Here is a 23,283-nt window from a genome sequence, read left to right on the forward strand (position 1 = left end):
CAAGGATGCCCTGCATGTACCGTCACAGCCTAGAGCATCACATCTCCACGCTGTGACGTTGCACATAAAGTAGCAAAAGCGCATTCCGGTTGCATTCATAAGCGAATCAGGGTGCGCTTAAAGCAGACCAAGAACCACGATTTTTTGAGAGGACCAGAGTTCGGTTGTTTGGTCCGAACTAGAGTTTTGATGCGTGTTCACATATACAAAACGAAGCGGACTAGCTGAGAAAAAGAACTCTGGTTTGTTTTGAACGGACCGAACAGGGCTAGTGTGAAAGTGCCCTTTATGTCAAATCTGCACACTGTTACTTCTTCTGACTGATATTTACACCTCACCAGTCATGAAGCTCACCACACGTCCCTGTAAAACACTGTCAAAACCAAAAAGGTAAGCAGAGTCGTGTTATACTTTGTTTAAAGCAATAGTTATCTTTTAGTATAAATGACTTTAATGTGAAAGATGGTTACTATAAGAACCTAAATATGCAGGGGTGCACATAATTTTTTTGCCCAGGTTCTCAGAGGAGGACCTGGAGATGTGACCTGGTCCTCATTGAGCTTTAGAGCCGACCCGCCTGATGCGATAACTTTATGACAAGCTTTACTTAGAGCCAATTAACTTTAATTAATTATATTAACAATTAATGCTTGATTAACATCAACTGGCACAACAATATTGCCATTACTTTGAAGTGAAATGTAAAGAAATAAAAAGCACCAATTCAAAATAAAGAGCATTATGCGGCTCCCACATTAACTCCAAGCCTTTTTAAAAGTGGGATGTCCTCCTCATAAGACCTCATTGAACGTGCGTGTTTAGCTTTGTAAAATGCGAGCAAAAACACGTTTGTCAGTGCATGTCGCTGTTCATTACCTTTATTCCGCGACTTGTCCATAGGGCGAGTGGGGTCGTGTCTGACATCGATAGTTTGCTTAATTGCCACATGCTCTCTGTTTTTTTCGTGCTTTTCAAAGTTTGGATGGCTGAAATTCTTTGACCTTACACAAAATGCGCTGCTCTTATCGGCAACATTGGGATTCTCACGGCACATTTTGTACCGCATTTCCGTGCGAGCATCATTTGCTTCTAGCCATGGTACCTCCTTTAGCCACTTTTCAGCAAAAGTCCTTTTTTTCGGTAGCTCCGGTGACGTCTCTGTCGTCTGTCTGTCTTTTGACGGGGGTAGGGGAACACGGAAGTAATTACTCAGTGTGGCCTGCCTCTTCGACATTTTGAGAAGTTATTTTCTCGTGTCCGCCGCAAATACAGTGGTCAGCCATCGGTACGCAAAAGCGTATGGAAACCGTTGAGGGCCAGCGCGTTTGTCTACGTCCAGTACGCATGCGCGCATGCGGACCACTTATGTGCACCCCTGTAAATATGCAAGTCAGACACAAAAACACTGATAGACTCATGTATAAAGAAGCAAAATAAAATGAGCGCACACTCCTTCAAGTTACCACACCTCTCCTGGTGTAGCATCCATCCTCTTTTTTCCATTTTCAATGCAGATGTAGCCTATGGTTGGGCGAAAAGGAACACCATATTGGAATCTTTTTTCCACCTGCTCATTGCCTTTCTTTCCCCCATAACATTGTCTTCGTCACACAGCCAAAAGCCAAACACTGTGGCATTCTGACAGCCTGTTCTCCTTGCCGTTTTTCCTGAGCAAAATCCATGTATGAAACAATTATACACTACATGACTGTGGTACAAGCAGATCATCGGTACTATTACCTCGATTTACAAATTAGCCTCAGCTAACTTAATTTGTATGAAAAAACAAGGCCATAAAATTTTAATGTAACAATCCCTACCTGATGAGACAAGCCAAAAGCTATTACAAAAAACAATGATTTGGGTATACTGTATGTATTTAAATTGGGGCAGTTTAAATTGTGTTGTTATTTTATTCAACCGCTGTCCAAATTTCTGCTCAGTGAGGGCTAATTTGGCTTTTGACCTAGTGGCAGTTGAAAAAAACCGAGACTCTCTTTGCTTATGTAAACAAGGGTACAGGGCACACATAGCAAAGCCACCATGACAACAGAAATCTTTACCAACACAGAATACAAATACCAATTCTACCAAATCATTAGTGGTAGCTCATGGAAGAAAATTATTGTGTTTCATTATGTGTTTTGTATCTGTTATTTATTTTCCTTTGTTTTTACTTTATATTTTGTACGTCAACACAGCTGCTACAAGGACTTTAAGCCAAGAGGACATATATACGTAGGATAGGGACAGATTGTCCCCACCAACTTTTGAGCCACCTTATTTGCATTATATAATGAGTTTAGATGGGTAATTTAGATTGTCTTCCCATATGTTGTAAGGATAGAATAGACGCTACCATTATTAAGTGAATTATTTTCATTATGTTCAGACTTACATTTAACCCTTTTCACTTGCTGTATGTGTCCGGTCCATTTTTTTCCCCCCTCAAACGCACGTTGATTGGCTGATGACTTGACCCCCCCCCCCCCCAACCCCTCCTCCCGCCACACAGACAAACACTCACACAACCCTGCCGACAGAAATATAACATGCAGCCTCCTCTACCCCATTCGAAGAGGAGGGATATAAAAAGTTTTTTGGGGGCCAGCACAAGCCACTGTAAGTAAAGTGAAAAGTAGTCAATGTTGTGAAGGTGGGGGAAACACCACTCATTTTGCTACTAAAAAGTTAGCATAGCATTAATCTGTGTGAACTTGCTAACTTGCAAAACTACTGCGGTCAAGACAGCCTCCACAAGGTACAATGAAGGCAAGCTAGCAGTCCCTCATTTGGATCATTATCTGCATTATGTGCATTACCGTAATGCAACCCGGTGGCTTCAGAGTGCAAGTCCAAAGAATGGGTCCACTTTTGAGGGACCCTGACATTAACATGAACTGACATGAAAAAAGAGAAATCTGTGAAATGACATCACATTTCAGAATTTCATGAGAGTACTTTGGTTCGAGTCTGGGGTAGTCTAGGATGCCTCAGATGTAGCACAGTCCTTGGATATCTCAGATTTCTTTTCATGAATTTTTTTCCTAAATCACTTTTGTATTACAAAACTTTAGTTTTGAGTCTAGGGGTGCTCTAGTGTCCCTCAGAAGTGGACAAATTATTGGATTATTGGGTTTTTTTAATAAAGGGACTTGCTTTTCAAAATGTTTTAGTAGTTGTAATAGTAGTAGTAGTAGTCGTAGTGCTAGTAGTTTAGTTTGTTTTAGTACTTTTTGAAACAAAGGTTTGAATCAAATGTTGTATCACGTGAACCAATTCACATAAAAGTTAGTATAGTCAAAACAGATTTATTTTGCTTTGATCCTTTCGCCTATAAATCAATTAGGTTCATATTCATTAGAAATGTGGCCATGACCTCCGTTCAATAATCTCTTTAGTCTTATTAATGTCTCCTATCCAGCAAAAAGTTTACATGGAGGTTATGCTGTTATAGCGTCCCTCAATGTTGAGACCAAACCTACACCATTGCTTTGTTTTACAGTTCCCTGCAGGCACAATTTGATAAAATGTATTGTATTAGTTTGTTTACAATAGGGAATAATTTGGAGGGGGGAACAAATCCGGTGTTACATTTTAATGCTGGGTAAAACTAAAATTGTCATGCTAATTCCAAAGTTACACGCGAGTTTTCACAAGCATTGCTTTAGCTACGTTGCCTCTGTTGTCTTGCATTAATATTATAATTCATATAAAAAGGATGTATTTAGTCGTAAATAATTGTATGGTTTTGGGCATCCCAAAATCAGTTTTTCACTATCCACACTGACTGACTTGTGAATGTAAAACTTCTGTTGACTCTTGAGTTGAAACATGGCCGCAGTATCACGTGAAGAAAAGTTCAACGTATTGACTTCTTTGTAGTTTGAGATTGAACCGGATATTTTACCCTGTAGCCATGAAGAATTTTTGCTGCGGCTCATGCTGCGCTCCGCTGATTGGTGCGTTTTGTTTCCTAAAAAAATGGAACACCCAACACGCAATGATTGCGAACTGTTCATGCCTTCCGTAGGTCAGATGCAAAGCTCACGCATCCCAAGGAACTACACACATTGATTATAATAGTTGCTAATTTAATCCAGCTGGCGTTTGCCGGCGGATTGCAACTGTTCCGCATGCTGTGGAATTAAAGGCCAAATTCTACTGGATGCGTGTGCAGTACCGATCCGCCAAGTTCCGTGTTGACTGCGTGCTCCGCAGTACGTCAAAAATAGGACAAAACATACTGGCTACTCACAACTGCGGGTCGCCAGCTCCGTCCCGTCGTGAGCTCTTGCATGACCGCACGTGATGATGTGGCATTAAAAACAACAACAAACACACCGAGTCTGTACTCAACAGAGAAGTGGACTTGATTTGACTCAACATTTTTTTTCACTTTTACCATGGGTTTGTGACACCTCGATCAAGTCAAAAAGCCGTTCTCTACTTTTTAATTACTGTTTTAAATTACCTAACTTGCACAACTCACCGTCAATCTTCAGAGCTTCTGCAATGGTGTTCGATACAGATTCCTTTTTAAAGTTGTCCTTGTGAAAAGGATCTGCTGTGTCGTAAATCACTTTGTGACTTTCCACTTCCATAATGAATTGTTCATCTTCCATGTTCGCTGGTGTTTAAACGTTGAATAAGCACCTGGCCTGTTGACTCCAGGCCTGGCTCTGCCCATTTGGACAGATGCGTCCCCGGCAAAATTGAAAAATAGCACAAACCATCCGGCGGGTTCCTGCACGGCGGAGCTTGTCCGCAGTCAATCCATAGCGCATATACAGTGGGGCAAATAAGTATTTAGTCAACCACTAATTGTGCAAGTTCGCCCACTTGAAAATATTACAAAGGCCTGCAATTGTCAACATGGGTAAACCTCAACCATGAGAGACAGAATGTAGAAAAAAAAAACAGAAAATCACATTGTTTGATTTTTTAAAGAATTTATTTGCAAATCATTGTGGAAAATATGTACCAAAAGTACCAGTCAATACCAAAAGTTCATCTCAATACTTTGTTATGTACCCTTTGTTGGCAATAACGGAGGCCAAAAGTTTTCTGTAACCCTTCACAAGCTTTTCACACACTGTTGCTGGTATTTTGGCCCATTACTCCACGCAGATCTCCTCTAGAGCAGTGATGTTTTGGGGCTGTCGTTGGGCAACACTGACTTTCAACCCCCTCCACAGATTTTCTATGGGGTTGAGATCTGGAGACTGGCTAGGCCACTCCAGGACCTTGAAATGCTTCTTACGAAGCCACTCTTTTGTTGCCCTGGCTGTGCGTTTCGGATCATTGTTATGCTGAAAAACCCAGCAACGTCTCATCTTCAATGCCCTTGCAGATGGAAGGAAATTTTCACTCAAAATCTCTCGATACATGGCCCCATTTATTCTTTCCTTTACACAGCTGTCCTGGTCCCTCAACAGAAAATTAGCCCCAAAGCATGATGTTTCCACTCCCATGCTTCACAGTGGGTATGGTGTTCTTCTGCAATTCACTATTCTTTCTCCTCCAAACACGAGAACCTGTGTTTCTACCAAAACGTTCTATTTTCGTTTCATCTGACCATAACACATTCTCCCAGTCCTCTTCTGAATCATCCAAATGCTCTCTAGCGAACCACAGATTGGCATGGACATGTACTGGCTTCAGCAGGGGGACACGTCTGGCAGTGGAGGATTTGAGTCCCTGGCGGCGCATTTTGTTTCTGATAGTAGGCTTTGTTACTGTGGTCCCAAAAAATGAATTGAAAATTTGTTACTGTGGTCCCAGCTCTCTGTAGGTCATTCACTAGGTCCCCCCATGTGGTTCTGGGATTTTTGCTCACCGTTCTTGTTATCATTTTGACGCCATGGATAGAGCCCCAGATCGAGGGAGATAATCAGTGGACTTGTATGTCTTCCATTTTCTAATAATTGCTTCCACAGTTGATTTCTTTACACCAAGTATTTTACCTATTGCAGATTCAGTCTTCTCAGCCTGGTGCAGGTCTACAATTTTGTCTCTGGTTTCCTTCGACGGCTCTTTTGTCTTGGCCATAGTGGAGTTTGGAGTGTGACTGACTGAGGGTTGTGGACAGGTGTCTTTTATACCGATAATGAGTTAAAACAGGTGCCATTAATACAGGTAACGAGTGGAGCCTCGTTAGACCTCGTTAGAAGTTAGACCTCTTTGACAGCCAGAAATCTTGCTTGTTTGTAGGTGACCAAATACTTATTTTCCATTCTAATTTGGAAATAAATTCTTTGAAAATTAAACAATTTGATTTTCTGTTTTTTTTCACATTCTGTCTCTCATGGTTGAGGTTTACCCATGTTGACAATAACAGGCCTCTCTAATCTTTTCAAGTGGGAGAACTTGCACAATTGGTGGTTGACTAAATACTTATTTGCCCCACTGTACAGCCGGTATAATTTAAACAATATAATAGAATGGAAACGGATTGGCTCCGCTGCTATATGTGGCGCATCCATACCGCACACACATCCGGTGTAATTTGGCCTTAATTCCTTCAAATTGTGAATTTTTATCCTTATCTGATTACAAATAAGAAATCTTAGTGTGTAACATGTATGCACACTTCTGGAAATGAATTAGTTTAACGTCACACGGGATACATTTGTTATGTCAATCAGATGAACACACAATTGCTCAAAACTGTATGCTATTACAATTTGTTTTGGAAAAATACCAAAATCATCAATGTTATTTTCATTTCAGCTATTTAAATGCATTGATATTCTTAATGTTAGGGTTCAGTGACCCAAGATAACTACCCAACGATTATTTCTCCATATTTATGTGTAGTATAGTTTATGCAAATGTGGAACGCAATGCATTAATTCATAGAAGAAATATACTGTTTAATCAATGTATTGATTTAAAGAAGAAATCTCCTTTTTAACCTATAAAACATTCTTGCGTGTGAAAATGAACTAAGGTAGACATCTCGTGGCGAAATACTAGATTACAGCCTGATAATACAATTCAGTACCAAACATCGGTAAATTACAATCCCAACTCCGACGAAATTGGGACGTTTTGTTTGTTATTAGCTGCCCTCAGTTTTCTCACTCTTTTATACTATCAGTCCCTTTTTTTTTTTTTTTTTTTTTTTTTTTAACCTGTGCAGCCTTACAATTCTAAATGAATGATTATTTGCTAAAAACAACATAATGTATCTGTTTGAACATTAAATACATTGTCTTTGATAAATTTAGGTTGAACATGATTTACAAATCATTGTATCCTGTTTTTATTTATGCTTAACACAAAGTCACATAGTCACTGGAATTGGGGTTGTACAATGTCTTAGAAAAGTAAATTTAATTCAGTGGTACAGTAAAAATGAAAATAATGTACTGTGCTACTTTTATTTCTTCTTCATGAAAAAGGAAAACATATACCAGGAAGCTAATTCACATAACAAAAAAACTTAGATATCATATTATTTATCTCATATTTAATCAGTGTCTAACTAATGTAATACTGTAATCAGCATTTCTGAACAAGAACTGAACAAAAGTCACAACTCCACACTTCTTTAGGACTAAAGAAAATGTTTTCTACAATTGAATGAAAAATTTAAAAGATGTAAAAGATTGTAATATACAAGTTTACCACTAGGTGCCACTGTGGTTTTTGCATTTGGGGCATCAGAACCCGGACCGGAAATGCTGTTGGAAAAACCACCCACAAGGAGGGAAATTGAAAGAGAAAAGTACGTTTCGTTCTTAAAAACAACGTACCTGTAGTAATTATTAATAGACATAAAAGGCACGCGTTTCAGAGCAGTTTTCAAACAAACGAAGCAACTACAAAGGAAGTAACTTTCCTTGGCTTTCGACTCGCTCTTGGAGAGGCACTGCTCTACTGTCTGAAGTAAGCTTCATTGACACTGTTTTACGTTTTTATTTTATGTCGCGTTAGCTCTCCTTTAACATATTTTAGTCGGAATGTTAATGAAGGTTCTCGGTTTGTGGCAGTCATTTATTTTGATGTTACGAACGACGTTTCGGCATAAATGCTGTCCCGCGGTACAAAATTCAATGCTCGATTAGTTTTTCTTTCATGTTAATTGCTTCGAAATGAATGAGGCACAAATGATGATACTCAACTGGACTTAGATGATAGTATGTTGGAAATGTGATTAATGACGTCACGAGAATGATGACCAGTTGTCCAGCATAATTAATACAAACGTAAAAGTTTGGGATATTCTATTGTTGACTAAAGTCACCCAGCCCATCCATTCTCTAAATACAATATACAGTTGCAGTGATGGAACACTTTAAAAATAATAATAATAATTTCTTTCTCAAAGTTTGAAGGAGTAGTCAACGGAATTTTGGTGTCAAGATGAAAAGTGGGACCACCTTCCTCTCGCCTCCCCCTTCTCCATCTGTGCCCCCAATCCCCCTGTCTTCCTCACCTGCACTGACGCTTTGTTCTGAACTTGATTTGTCTGTACTGGCCAGCCCAGGCCCGGAGCACCCCAAAAGACACATGAAAAAAAAAGGAGGAAGAAAGAGAAATACAAAGGTGACCATTAGATGAAATCATTACGTTTTAGCTGTGCTTGAAATGAATGCATGTGACTGAAATTGAAAAACTGTTTGTTAGCAACTAGTCATGTAATCATTGCATTTCACAGGTGCATTGTGAGGAGCCTGCTGTGGTGAAAGTAATATCAGAGCCACAAGTTTCACTGCAGAGTCTCGCACAACCTCAGCAACCAACCAGCAATCAAAGGAGGTGGAGAGATAATTTCCATAGGAACCAGAATCCAAATAGTGAGTCACTCCCATGTTTTATTTTTTTACTGTTTTAGTGTACCATACTTTTGTAGCAATTTCAAAACCTACTGTTTGCAAACGCAATTGTAATAATTAGGCTCGAGCGTTTACGTCACAGCAATGGGGGATCTCGAGAGATTTCGTGAGATTTGACAACAACGCAGCCGTATTGGAAGCAGGTCTGGATCGTGGGACATTTAAACAGCAAATACAATTCAGCTACAAGTGCCACAAGATGGAAAAACTTAGGAGAACTTGCCAGTTCGATACAGAGACAAACTCGTTACTAAGGCGAAGGAAAGATATCTGTTCAAACTTAAGGATGTGAACAATGTTGACCCTTACGAGCAAGCCGAAGACAAATGGAGTAAAGACGTCGACACGCTTCCACCATTACGTGAAATGGACATTCTGCTGTATTTAGTGTTTGGTGTAAGTTACTACACTCATCAGCAATTCCGAAATTACAAATCGCTACAAAGCTACGAACAGTTTTGCTGCAGATGGGTGCAGGACCTGCACATTATGACCGTATCAAACGGCAACACCATCTTTCTTGCAAAGGTAGACTATGTGTGTTTACTATTTTCATTGACATGAACATCTGAATTTGTGCCGTGCTGAGCTGTGATTGTTAAGTGACAAATCAATGCTGTGTTTTAGAAAACAGATTTACCTTGCTCAATGTTTCTCAGTTGGCCTACTGCCAGCAAACTCCAGAAATTTGCATAGACAAATGAAATGAATTTAACGGAGTGGAAGTGCATAGAGCAAACTCTGTGTGTAACTGTAGAATTAAACGTTATGTGCTTTCTTCTGATCGAGGCAACCCATGCCATTCTTCGACGTTTGGTAAGTTCAGATATGAGCTTTCCCTTGCCTTTTCTCCATGTAGGGATCCGGAAGAAGCTCAATGGGGTTCCGTCGATCTGTACATTCTCCTTTCTATTCGATCGGTTGTTGCAATTCTTTACCGCACAATAATTTCCAACCATTTTTAAAGAGCGACCTGTGTCGAAATGCCTCACTGTTTGTTTCCCGGGGTTCTGATACGGAACTTCCTGCTTCCAAAATGGCGAGAGGGGCGGAAATCTCACGGATGGGGGGGCTACATTATACACATGAGCCTAATAATAATAATAATGAAACACACACACAACGCAATTTAAGCAGGGCAAGCTTGTTTGTATGAGCAATTTACAATAGTGGAAAATGAAAGTTCACTTGTTGAAACCTGTACGAACCCTGTAACTTTATCCAGGTAATGTACCGAAAACTGTTTGATGTCACATTATAACAGCAATGTCATGTTTGAATCATCAACTATGAAAACGAACTGCACAAACACTTGGTGACATGACCCCCTTAGCTTTAGCCAGCCTCCATTCGCTCCCCACTGACAAGCGCCATGTTTTTCATCTGCGTTGGTCAAGCCTGCATTCTGTATGTGGTACAGAATGCAACCTGGAACTGTTTGAATTTTAAAATTTCGATTCAATGTTTGGATGCACTGACCGCCGAGTGGGAAAAAAAATGCTGCTGAAAACCACGAAGAAGAAGCCACGAGAAGCGTGTGTTTGTGCATTGCACAACCATAGACACGGTGCGGCGGCACTCAAAAGTTTTGCTTAACTTCACCAAAAAAAAAAAAAAAAAAAGACCAGTCAGCTCAGTGCAACATTTGCAACACAACTATATCATGCAAAGGTCGTTGCATGACCAATTATGCATGACCTGCTTCATGGACTATAGCCTAAGTGCCAAGTTCAAAGCTAGCTGAGTGCTACGTAGTTGGCACGCTGCGCCATCAGAACCAGGTAAGTAAAACAATACATTACGTCTGTCTTCTGCTGTCCCAGCAACCCGACCCCGGATTAAGCAGAAGATGATGGATGGATGGACCTAAGACTGATATTTATATACAAGTTAAAAATAAACCCGTGAGAAGTTCATATAATTCATTATAAATTTCATTTTAATTGTATTAATAATAATAATACTTTTTAAATTCAGATAATTTTTAAAATCGAGAAGTTAAGACATTAATATAAACTAATAAATTTTTAAACTATAGATTTTTTTTACCTTGCCCTTTTTTTTTGACCCTGCCTCTTAAAAAAATCGGAATCGAGAATCGTTCGGAATCGGACTTGAAACATGGAATCGGAACCGGAATCGTTCAGTTTCAAACGATGCCCAACCCTACGAATGAGTATGCAGAGCCCTGATATTTTAACTGAGACTGCCTCCAAAAGTCTCTTTTCTTACATTCAATTGCGAGTGTTCGGGTCGAACAGTCTGGGCGAGCATGCCCCTGTGTACGTCCGTGTGAGTTCCCCGTGGCAGCAGTGCTGTTTCCCCTAGACTCATAGTAGTCTCAACTTGGCGAAAACACTTTTGTGACCCACTTAAGACTTGCTCCTAACTGTTTTTACGTTTCCGGTGCTGATTCTTTGGGCCAAACGCTCGTTGCTTTATTTTCGTGCTTGTACAAGCATGCGCGTCATGCAGAAGCTGCAGTTACGCTTAAGGTTGGAGGTGGCAATGGTGTGTAAAAAAGAGACAAACTGTATTGTCCCTTTAAAAGAATTAAATTTAAAAGAATATAAAGAATTAAACCTTCCAATTACAACTTTGGACCGCTACACAACTGTAGTTTAATGTTTTTCATCAGAGTGGCAAATGCAAAGCCAAGTATTTCTTGAAGTTATCCATGAACGGGTAGGTTTGAGAACCAGTTGACTAGCATGACTGCCGGTGGGCAACTACATGTGTAAAAATGTTCATTGCTAACGCGTTACTGAAAATTGCATTTATGATGCCCTCTCCTTAATAGATGGAGCCACAATCCAGAGTGCGGCGCTAAACGCTGCGGCGTTCTATGACCACCCAGACAATCTTGAGGAGGTGGAGCTCAACACTACATTGGCTCTAAGAGCAAAGATGTTGGCGTTGCAGGTTTGTTCTTCAAGCTGTGATTTAAAAAATTAAAACATATTACGTGAGCATTTATTTACCATATGTATTCTTATCCAGGTGGAAGAGTTTGACACACACAAAGCTGTTCAAGAGACCTTACAAAAAGTGGAGAGAAAAAAACAGATAAACAACAGAGCAACACAAGGTAACCTGAATGTTTTCTGAAAGCTACTGTGAAGTAAAAACAAAAATGTATATCTTGAGAAATTTGAACGGGAAAAAAAAAAGCCAAAAATACCATGACATTAAAATTCATGAAAAATGAAGCCCCACTACATTATTACATGCTCATCATAACGCTTTATTTTTCCACGTTGCGGTAACCTGAATCATAATTTACCGGAATCAGTGTGTTTGTATTTTCATCTGTCTGTGTCAGGCTTTACTCGGAGACTATGAATCACACAGTCGGCGAACTTACTGAGAGGGTCAGTCTTCATCTTGTAAAACAACATAAAAATAACACGTGGGATTTTTTTTTGCCGAGTTAGCAAGGTAGTGCCACAGTATAGTGGTAGAAATATGCCAAATTGTTATCACTAAGTAACTTGCAATTTTACCGCATAGCAATTGATGTGAACAGTGATGCTTAGTTCTAAAACAGTGGGTGAGGGTTGACTTATGTTAAGCCCCTTTCAGACATTCCTTGAACTCCGGTAATGGGACTGTGTTTAGCCGGTTTACGCTCATGTGTGAACACAATGTGCCAGGTCAGTTTACTAAGATATTACTCTGAAATTTACCTCTTTGGAACCTAGTCACAAATCTGCATCCTTTTTCAGAATGCGTTGTCTCAATGCAGCCAGTAATTTTCCCCATCAAAGCGCAGAGGTTGGTAACGTAGCTATCATGTGACTACAGCACCCTCCGGATGTGGGCAGTGATTTCCTCATTCATCTTCACCAAAATGGAATAACAACATTTGACAAAGCAGTACAGTTGTATTAAAAATTATTCAACCCCTATAGACCCTACTCACCAACGTCACAGAATGACGTGTCGCTGTATCCGGCCGCCATATTGTCCGTCTTTGTTTATCCGTATTCTCAATGGTTTCAATTTGTCGTGCAATTCATGGAAGCCCCGGTGCTTTCAGACGCTGTAAACTCATTGGATGCGTTGCATAAAAGGCGTTATGTGGAAAAGCTTCAGTCTATCTATTCGCCAGATCCATATTTGATGCCTAAATCGATATTTTTTGACCCACTGTCTTCGCCCTCTCTGCCTGACATCTGCTACCCTGATATCTACAACTATCTTGTCCACACAAAATCAGCCTATTCTCACGAAAGTTTGAAAAACTTTAAGAGCAGCACTCTAAGCAACATTACCTCGTGTGACCCTTCCAATGTTCTAAAATGGCGACAATCGATAAAAAAAAAAAGTTGACTGCGATGGCCGACGCTTCAAGGATAGGTGGATATTGGACTATTTCTTCAATAAAACACGCAACAACTGTGTCTGCCTCATTTGCAAAGAGACAGTTGCTGTTTTCAAAGAGTTCGATGTGAGGCGATAATGATATTACCGAACAAGACACGCTGACATATACGACAACATTACAGGGAAGATACGCAGCGAGAAATTATAGCAATTTGAAGCTAGTTTAATTTCACAGCAGCAGTATTTCGCAAGAGCCCGAGTGTCGAAAGACAACGCCACAAAGACGAGACTGTTGAAATTATGAATTAAAAAAATAATAACGCAAATGTGACACACAGAAGGGCTTGCTAAAATGTGTTTAAATATATTGTTCTATGTAAATCAGCCAAGGTAGCCCCCCGTATTTTTACCACATCAAATCTGGCCCCCTTTGCAAAAGGTTTGGACACACCTGTTTAACTGATGATCCGTAGACGAGGCCAGCTTCTTTCACTTGGTACCAGCTAAATATTATTCAAAATGTAATGATGGTGGAAGAAATAAGCATCTTGAATTTGAAACTGTATGTTGTCGGCGATTAGCCTCGCAATATCTTAATTGTGGTTGTCAGCCCAAAACCCTCTAAATATATATTAAATGCATCTTACCAGATATAAAATGGCTACTACATAATCTGTGGTAATCGTTTGGAGCCCAGTTTTCTCGTCGAATTGCAGCAGTCCATCTCGCTCTCCTCTCCGGGTCTCTCGGAATACGGTAGAACTTCAAGTCTCTCCGTCTATCTTCTCTGTTATTGCAACCAACCGCCACACACGCCTTCACCATTTTGATTATTAATGTTAACGAGCAAAAAAACACGCCATAATAGGAAGAATTTACGTAGCGGTAATGCGTCAACACGACGAGTTGACGGACAATATGGCGCGGAGGCGTGGTTGTGACGTCATGTGAGTAGGGTCTATTGCTGTCTCGTGTAGCAATTTGACATTGTTGCATCTATCTTCTTTAGTACCAATTTTCTGCCCAACATTAATGAACATCTCTTCTTTCACAGGAATCAACGTCTCTTTGTCTCAGACCCTTTTCAGCTCATTGGTCAGCGTGGATGTGCCTGACAGTGATCTGATAAGCCACGCTGTTAAAGAGAAGCTGGTTTTAGCCCCACCAACCCGAAGTCTTGACAACAAAGCAGCAGCAAGCCCCTCCCCACACATCTTTTTTACCTCTGACTTGTTCAGACAGAAGCCACTCCCCCTGGAGGATGAGCGAGTCAATAGCAACCCTGTCCCGTCACCTCGTCCGGGCTCCTCTACGTTTGACCTTTACAGACGACGTTGTCGTTGGGAAGCCACCCCTTAACACCCCTTTTATTTATATTGTGCATTTGAAGCTGCTTTTATTTATTTCATCCAATATTTTCATTAGCATATGTCCTAATTTTTTGTCAAAGGCAAGCTGAAGCATATCTCAACTAAGTCTGGGCCAGAAGTGCAGAACACCCTAGAAAAGTGCAATTGTTTAAATAAAGTATATTTTTACATGACTTTAATGGTGGAAGTGACTTTCTTTTTATTAATCATATGCTTACCCTGCAGAGGGAAAATTTACACTGATCCATACCAAACTGCTGAAAACATTAGCTGTATCACCAGTATCTTCAAGCAACTAGAGCATATTACATCAGTAAATCTGTAACAGCAGCAAAAGCTCGTCATAAAGTATATGCTACCTAGTGTAAGTAGCGCTGCAGTCACAGTTTATTCCAAGGGGAAGTGTCTTGGAAGTAGTTGTGAGTCACCTAGTGTTGAAATGTTGCCCCCTAAAGGTACAGCACCACACTGCAAGTTTTCTCTATTGGCACAGACGGATTTGTCCTTTCAGGAACACCGGTCACTACAGCAGACAGCTATTCAAAAGTTGGCAAATAAAGACTTCTACCCTTTATAGAGCAGATTGCTTATTTATAATATATGTGTAAATATATATATATATATGTATACATATGTGTATGTATATATATATGTATATATATATGTATATACTGTATATGTATTGGGGCACTTCAGCTCTTTAAACATTTGTATGATAAGTGACTTCATTTAAAAAATGTATGTGGCGGAAAACACTCAGTTGACTCGAAGTTCCGCTCTTGAAACCCCCAATTTGGCCAAATTTCAAAATTGTCCTATATGCATGTGTAATACATCATTGGAAAGCTTAAAATTTCAATTTTCTGAGGGAAGAGCAGAATTAAAGACGCCACAATTTTAACGAGATATTATCGCGTACTTACCTTGTTTCGATCAAAAAACTCCATGTAGCATGTATCACTGAGAGTCAAGACACAGCTGTGAATGGCCACAGCTGGATTTTTTGGGGGATTTTATGGGTGAAACATAGTAATATAACAAGGGTCGCGATGCAGAAATCACAGACATCAAGGAGTGGTTGAGATATTCATATATTTAACCTTTTAAACATTTTTTTTTTCAATTCTTCTTTGGATCGATTATCATCTAAAATATTGAAAATGCGACAGCAACGAAAAAAAATACAATTAAGCGATAGTTATGAGGTAGATATCCGTGACTTTTTTACGAACGCCAATTTTTTCATTGTGATGTAATTTGTTTAAAAGTTTAAAATATGCGAATCATTTTTTTTAAGTCGTTTTTTTTTTTTTTTTTTTAACTAAATATTACACATCAGTTAATGATTCTAAGCTAAAAACGACAGACATTTCGAATAATAAATACGATTACTTTTTTATGGCTAGGTCGAAACAAAAGCGGTTGCGCGACGTCTGTAAACGGGGATTTTCAGGGTAAAACGGACAAATTACAAATCGTTTGGGGGCTTATTGCGCCATGAATCTGTTATGGGCAGCATATAGACATATTGATCTATCAAACTTTTGTTTAAGAGCAGGAGTTGAATCAGTGCTTTGAAAAGTCTTTTCACCATAGGCGGAGTTTTACTTTTGGGGGAGTGGGCAAAACAGTTGATGACCCCGAAACGCAGTGTCAGCAATACAATTAACTTATAAGATATATGCTCGGTTAGTAGCTTAGCCCATGGTCGTAGATGCAAGCATTCCCAGCTATATATATGTGGGTGTTCGTGCGTGTGTGAGCGCGCGAGTTTTTCTGTGGAGAAGTGGATGCCGATTTTTGCGTTCAGCGTAGATATCCAATTTAATGCCAAGTTTTTCCAGTCACTCACACTCTTGTGAAACGAACCCTCAACGTGGTGAGTTTGGAAATGGAAATGACTGAATATTCCATCCAGGAATATTTATAACAATACGTTGAAATGTTTTTTTATTCCCCATCAATTTTATCGAGATTTCTAAGTCAGGCTGCTTAGGACAGCTATGCTTTTTACCAGGAACGTCGTCCATTGAATATGGTACACCTAGAGGTGGCTCTGTTGTACAATTAGTGTGTGTTTCGTGGGACAAACTGAAACTCCGCTCACCCTTTTGGTGGTGCTCTCCGGCGTTTCATGGTCCACATCTTCAATCCTTGGTTCTTGCTCAGTTGTTGTTGCTTTTGAAAGCTTAGGTTTGAAAAAATTATATCCATCTCGCCTATTCTGTCCTCAGGTGGTTTTGGCTAAGCAAAGCAAATGACCGTCTCTAAGGTGCTAGTCACAGGATCTGTTCGAAAATTAATGTTGACCCTTTTTAAAAAAATACTTTGTTCATTTGATTCATTTTTGTTGTTTTATTTCTTTACTGCTTTTAGAGACAAGAATTTACCTGCAAAGTCTTGATTTTAAATTCATATTTAAGAAAGTCAATAACATGCAATGACATTTTTCGGCCACGGGGGCACAGCCCCTTCCTTAAAGTGCTTGTGACACGAAAAAGCATGTTTATTTCATAATACACGCGGTATTTTATGCTCCTGAATGATATGGACCGCTTGGATGTGTGTGGAAGCGATCGCTATATTTATTTAGTTTTTTGAATCCCGCGCCAGGAAAATGAGTGACTTCCGGCTTCGGTCTCGCATTGAGGAGGAGGGCGCTGTGACGTGTACGGTAGAAGACGTCCTCTTCACGCTACAGTGTACTGTTGTGTATGAGGACGAAGGATTCAGCTCATTTTGCGGATTAATACTTTTATTTTTTGCATCACGCCAGCCAAACGGCTGCAGAAAAATCATTCTGTATGCGGGAGAGGCGTATGCGCCTTTTTGGAGTTTCAAAAGGTTCCCATTCACCGTGGATATTTACTGTGGGACCATTGGACTTACAAGGAAGTGAGTAAACATCTTGTTTTGTATTATGTCAAATACGAATACAGTGATTACAAAGTAAACACTATAAAATTCCTTTAAATAAAGGACTACTTACGTTTGATCATTGATAGGCATGTAAAAAGCTATCCTCACGCTCATTAGCAGTTAGCTGTTAGCACGTTAGCTACACAACAATTCCAGCCACCCTCCTCCAGGGAACGAATTGTAAATTGCTCTCCACCGGGCGGTTTGCCGATCCGCAAAGAAACTCGACAACCGGGTCGTCATGTCAAATAATCCAGGCTAGTTATGTGTGATTTTCCACTTCGAAGACTTTGAAACATCCCTCGGTTCGGGTTAGCATGTCGGCTAGCTGTCACTCCTTCTGGTCTGTTTACATTCTCCGAAGCCGGGGAAGGGAAATGACATATGTCCGATTTTGGTGTCATAAAATATCGTTCGGCAGGTGTGACAGTAAAGGTAAAGTCGACTGTTTTGACCATTATGGAGTAATTTTGCCATGTCGTCTTGAATAAATGGATTTTTATTATTTTATATTCCATTTAGCACAAGTTATTTGTCATGACCATGCCATTTATTTAGCAATTGGGGAAAGTACTTGGGTAAAAAGAATATCCTGTAAAAATATTGAAGTAAAGAGACAGAAACAATGACATTTTGCCGCTCTCTTCGTCGCGTTTTCCTCATTGTGAATAGTTCCCCCTCGACGGGCTGACTGGTCCTTCTCAAGCCATTTATATAGCTATTGGGGAAAAATACTTGGATAAAAAGAATATCCTGTAAAAATATAGAAGTAAAGAGACAGAAACAATGACATTTTGCCGCTCTCATCGTCGCGTTTTCCTCATTGTGAATAGTTCCCCCTCGACGGGCTGACTGGTCCTTCTCAAGCCATTTATATAGCTATTGGGGAAAATACTTGGATAAAAAGAATATCCTGTAAAAATATTGGGAGTAGAGAGACTGAAACAATGACATTTTTCAGCTCTCTTCGTCTCGTTTTCCTCGTTCTGAACAATTCCCCCTCAATGGGCTGAATAGTAAAACCGATGAGCCTAGTCTACCGCTGACGTCATCCACCTGTTGGGGACGCTAAAGCCCTATAATTGTAGGCGTGGCTAACCGGCAGATTAAAAGACTAATTTCTCGTCATCTGCGCTTTGCTAAATTGTTGTATATGGTCGAATCGTCTCAAAATATGATTCTAATTCACATAATAATGCCATTTAAGACTTTTTAAAGAGCATACGACACCAGAAAAAAAGTCTTAAATGGCATTATTATGTGAATTAGAATCATATTTTGAGACGATTCGACCATATACAACAATTTAGCAAAGCGCAGATGACGAGAAATTAGTCTTTTAATCTGCCGGTTAGCCACGCCTACAATTATAGGGCTTTAGCGTCCCCAACAGGTGGATGACGTCAGCGGTAGACTAGGCTCATCGGTTTTACTATTCAGCCCATTGAGGGGGAATTGTTCAGAACGAGGAAAACGAGACGAAGAGAGCTGAAAAATGTCATTGTTTCAGTCTCTCTACTCCCAATATTTTTACAGGATATTCTTTTTATCCAAGTATTTTCCCCAATAGCTATATAAATGGCTTGAGAAGGACCAGTCAGCCCGTCGAGGGGGAACTATTCACAATGAGGAAAACGCGACGAAGAGAGCGGCAAAATGTCACTGTTTCTGTCTCTTTACTTCAATATTTTTACAGGATATTCTTTTTATCCAAGTATTTTTCCCCAATAGCTATATAAATGGCTTGAGAAGGACCAGTCAGCCCGTCGAGGGGGAACTATTCACAATGAGGAAAACGCGACGAAGAGAGCGGCAAAATGTCATTGTTTCTGTCTCTCTACTTCAATATTTTTACAGGATATTCTTTTTACCCAAGTACTTTCCCCAATTGCTAAATAAATGGCATGGTCATGACAAATAACTTGTGCTAAATGGAATATAAAATAATAAAAATCCATTTATTCAAGACGACATGGCAAAATTACTCCATAATGGTCAAAACAGTCGACTTTACCTTTACTGTCACACCTGCCGAACGATATTTTATGACACCTAAATCGGACATATGTCATTTCCCTTCCCCGGCTTCGGAGAATGTAAACAGACCAGAAGGAGTGACAGCTAGCCGACATGCTAACCCGAACCGAGGGATGTTTCAAAGTCTTCGAAGTGGAAAATCACACATAACTAGCCTGGATTATTTGACATGACGACCCGGTTGTCGAGTTTCTTTGCGGATCGGCAAACCGCCCGGCGGAGAGCAATTTACAGTTCGTTCCCTGGAGGAGGGTGGCTGGAATTGTTGTGTAGCTAACGTGCTAACAGCTAACTGCTAATGAGCGTGAGGATAGCTTTTCACATGCCTATCAATGATCAAACGTAAGTAGTCCTTTATTTAAAGGAATTTTATAGTGTTTACTTTGTAATCACTGTATTCGTATTTGACATAATACAAAACAAGATGTTTACTCACTTCCTTGTAAGTCCAATGGTCCCACAGTAAATATCCACGGTGAATGGGAACCTTTTGAAACTCCAAAAAGGCGCATACGCCTCTCCCGCATACAGAATGATTTTTCTGCAGCCGTTTGGCTGGCGTGATGCAAAAAATAAAAGTATTAATCCGCAAAATCAGCTGAATCCTTAGTCCTCATACACAACAGTACACTGTAGCGTGAAGAGGACGTCTTCTACCGTACACGTCACAGCGCCCTCCTCCTCAATGCGAGACCGAAGCCGGAAGTCACTCATTTTCCTGGCGCGGGATTCAAAAAACTAAATAAATATGGCGATCGCTTCCACACACATCCAAGCGGTCCATATCATTCAGGAGCATAAAATACCGCGTGTATTATGAAATAAACATGCTTTTTCGTGTCACAAGCACTTTAATCTCCGTGTATGCTTTTCACCTTCAACAATCTTTTTTTGCACGTGTCTCTGATTTTGGTGACCACTAACTTTTTATGTTGTTGTAGAATTGACCTCTAGAGGGTAGTCTTTTACAATCTGTCAGCATACTCTCTTGCGAGACACATTTTATGGTAGGTACAGTAAGTAATTTAGAATAATTAAGATAACTCCGTATAGCCTGTAACTAACAAACATTCCTGGACAGATACACCTCGTGGACATGAAGGATATAAGGATAATAATGCATTCACAAATATGCAATGAACAATCCACACAGTCATGTTTAAAGGAATTTTATTATAAAGTCTGAAGCATACAAAATTTATTTTGGGAGAATAAGATAGGCCTCGTACTCAAAGATAAACAGGACTGATTTCTTCATATACTGTACATTCGTGTGTACGTATCCGTGTATAAAAATGTACATAAATAAATAATTTCCCTGCAGACTTAAATGATTGCCTTTTACTTTCGAACCTGATTCATACATTATACTTCACGAAAAAAAAAACCTCAGGCTTGACCTACAATGCGCACCTTGTTACATTTTTCATGTTTGCCAACATGAGACAATTTTGAGTTTAAAAAAAAAAAGTACAGCTGCAAAATTCAGGAGGTATCTAAGATGCCAACATTAAAAAGTAAAAATAAATGCGCAGCATAGTGCATTCTGGGTCCTGCCCAACGTGCAGCCCCTCTGTAATGTAGTCTTATTAAGGCAACAGTCAATAACTTATTTGAAGGCAGCTAAAATTCGTCATAATTTAGCTCAATGTATGCACATATGTACAATGCTTGTGAAGGCACACCAATGGAGATGAGGCAATCGCTGTAAAGTCTACATGTGTCTTTTCATGTGGAGGGCCAGGTGGTCCGAGCGAGAGAAAGCCCTTTCACAGAGGTGACACTGGAACGGCCGGTGACCAGTGTGTTTACGAAAATGACGTGTGAGCTCGTCTGACCTCGCGAACTTCCACCCGCAGCCTTCCCAGTTGCAGTGGTAAGGTTTCTCACCTGTAGGACGACATGATCAGGATATTCAGAAATTAAATATAGCCATATCTTTTAGAATGTCATTAAAATCACGGGGCTCACCTGTATGAGTCCTCATGTGGGCTTTGAGGTGCGAGCTTTTGGTGTACGTTTTCCCACACCCAGGGAATTCGCAGTTGTGCGTGGCAGCCCTCTTTCGGGCCCACGACCTGCGCCCTCTCTTCTGCTTGATAACGCCCGTTTCATCTTGCCCGTAGAAATCCATCAGAGCCGGTGAGGCTGGCGGGGTAAGCATGGCGCCTTGCGTGGAAGCCCCCTGCCTCTGATGCTGCTGGTGATCGTGGTGGTTGATGAGCGCGAGCTCCGCGTTCATGCTGTACTGCCCCTGGAAGCGCGTGTGCATGTTGTGATGAGTGTAATGGTAAGAGTTGCTCAAGTAATTGTTTTGGAGGTGATTAGTGAGGTTGAGCTGCACTAAACGACAGTCTGTGCGCCCCAGGGGTCCCTGCTGCATGCCGTGCGTACCGAACCCAATACTTGTCGAGTGATTCTGCGGTTGCACGAAAGTGGTTGGCCCCGTAAAGTCCCCACCGGCCAACATACATGACTGGCCACTGGGCTCGGTTTTAATTTTGTATCCAATCGATGATGGATGGTAGTGAGCCGAGTGTGTAGCCGGATTCATCGCACCTAGCTCCATGTACTCTCGGTCATCTCTCGCCATGTTGTCCGCGCACTCCGGTGAACTCTCCCGTGGGTAGCCGACGTCAGGGGCGAGAAGTTCCGTCATGAGACTGGGGCTCGCTTCTGTGAAGCGGATCCCACCGTGGTAGTTGTGGAGTTGCTGCGGGGAAAGCCGATCGGCGCGCTCCGACACTGAGCTGCCGCCGCAGCTCTCCGGGGACTCGGGCAGGGCATAGGCGCACGGCTGGGGCGGAGACGTGTCCCCGCTGCCATCTGCGCCGCTATTCACAACGTTGGAACCGAGGGTGTTTGATAAGATGAAATCAATGTCCAAGAATTTCCCCAGCTCGTCCTCGTCTTTGGAGGACAAAACCGGTGATTTGACAATGCTGAATTCCACTTGGATGTCCGTCGCACCATGATCATCTTGAACACGCTGAATAGTAGAACATTGATTTGATAAGTTTGTAAAGAATAAAGACACGAGAGCAGAGATAAGAAAATAAGTAGTGAGCGACACTCGCAACTTGGCAAAAGTTTTGAATACTTACATTGATGTGAGGTCCCAGCGATTGAAGACATGGAAACGACGCAGTGGTGGTGGACATTGTCAAGCCACTCAAAGCCATGCAGACGACGTAGTTGAAATCACACAAATAATAATAGTAAAAAAGGAATTATCAATAGGAAAACGCACGAAGTGGCCCCTCTTTCCATGGGTTGCCGCGTCTTTTTGGTTGCCGAATGAGTTGTCAGAGTCTCCCATAAGTACCTTGGCTCATACTGTGGGGAGGGGGCGTGGCAACACCTCCCCCCTTCCATCAACGCAAACTTATCATAACATCATGCTCAATCAGGTCAGGTAATTTATCCAGATGTACAATTTAGTCCACTGATGAAATTATGTTCGTCGTTCAGATTCTTTTCAATTATTTTCATCGTTTTACATTCGAGTCAGAATAAACTGAGATACAACTTTATTGTCTCACATATTAAAATACACTCCTACTGTAGTTACACACGGTGCTCGATACCATGTTTTCTAAATGATCAAACTCGAAATAAATATCTTTATCAACCTATACCCCCACCCAACCCCAGTTCCAAACAGCGCCATTAATTTGTCCTGAATTTATCCGCCTGAATGTGCGTTGAGTTAGGGGCCCATCGAAACGACCTGTTAATCTGACTGACAAACAAAGGACTACATGTTTCTTTAATGATCCCTCCTCCTC

General features: G+C 40.7%; 2 protein-coding genes across 3 annotated transcripts; one reads left to right on the top strand and one right to left on the bottom strand.

Moving 5' to 3' along the window:
* Positions 1–7,667: 7,667 nt before the first annotated feature.
* ppp1r35 (protein phosphatase 1, regulatory subunit 35) lies at positions 7,668–14,705 on the top strand. 2 transcript variants are annotated; one of them, XM_057856580.1, is made up of 6 exons: positions 7,668–7,732; positions 8,336–8,553; positions 8,666–8,804; positions 11,644–11,765; positions 11,844–11,931; positions 14,224–14,705. In XM_057856580.1, the coding sequence occupies exons 2-6, from the start codon at positions 8,371–8,373 to the stop codon at positions 14,526–14,528; spliced, it is 837 nt and encodes a 278-aa protein (XP_057712563.1). In that variant the 5' UTR covers positions 7,668–7,732; positions 8,336–8,370; the 3' UTR covers positions 14,529–14,705. The 2 variants fall into 2 exon arrangements, with proteins under 2 accessions (XP_057712563.1, XP_057712564.1); XM_057856581.1 differs by having other exon boundaries at positions 7,674–7,893; positions 14,224–14,703.
* A 5,943-nt stretch (positions 14,706–20,648) lies between these two features.
* klf17 (Kruppel like factor 17) lies at positions 20,649–22,808 on the bottom strand. The gene is made up of 3 exons (XM_057857856.1): positions 22,600–22,808; positions 21,467–22,484; positions 20,649–21,385 (listed from the first exon to the last, which is right to left on the bottom strand). Exons 1-3 carry the CDS (start codon positions 22,675–22,677, stop codon positions 21,210–21,212), a joined length of 1,272 nt encoding a protein of 423 aa, XP_057713839.1. The 5' UTR covers positions 22,678–22,808; the 3' UTR covers positions 20,649–21,209.
* Between the last annotated feature and the right edge of the window lie 475 nt (positions 22,809–23,283).

The sequence above is a fragment of the Corythoichthys intestinalis genome, chromosome 14, assembly GCF_030265065.1.
Source record: "Corythoichthys intestinalis isolate RoL2023-P3 chromosome 14, ASM3026506v1, whole genome shotgun sequence".
Taxonomy (NCBI): domain Eukaryota; kingdom Metazoa; phylum Chordata; class Actinopteri; order Syngnathiformes; family Syngnathidae; genus Corythoichthys; species Corythoichthys intestinalis.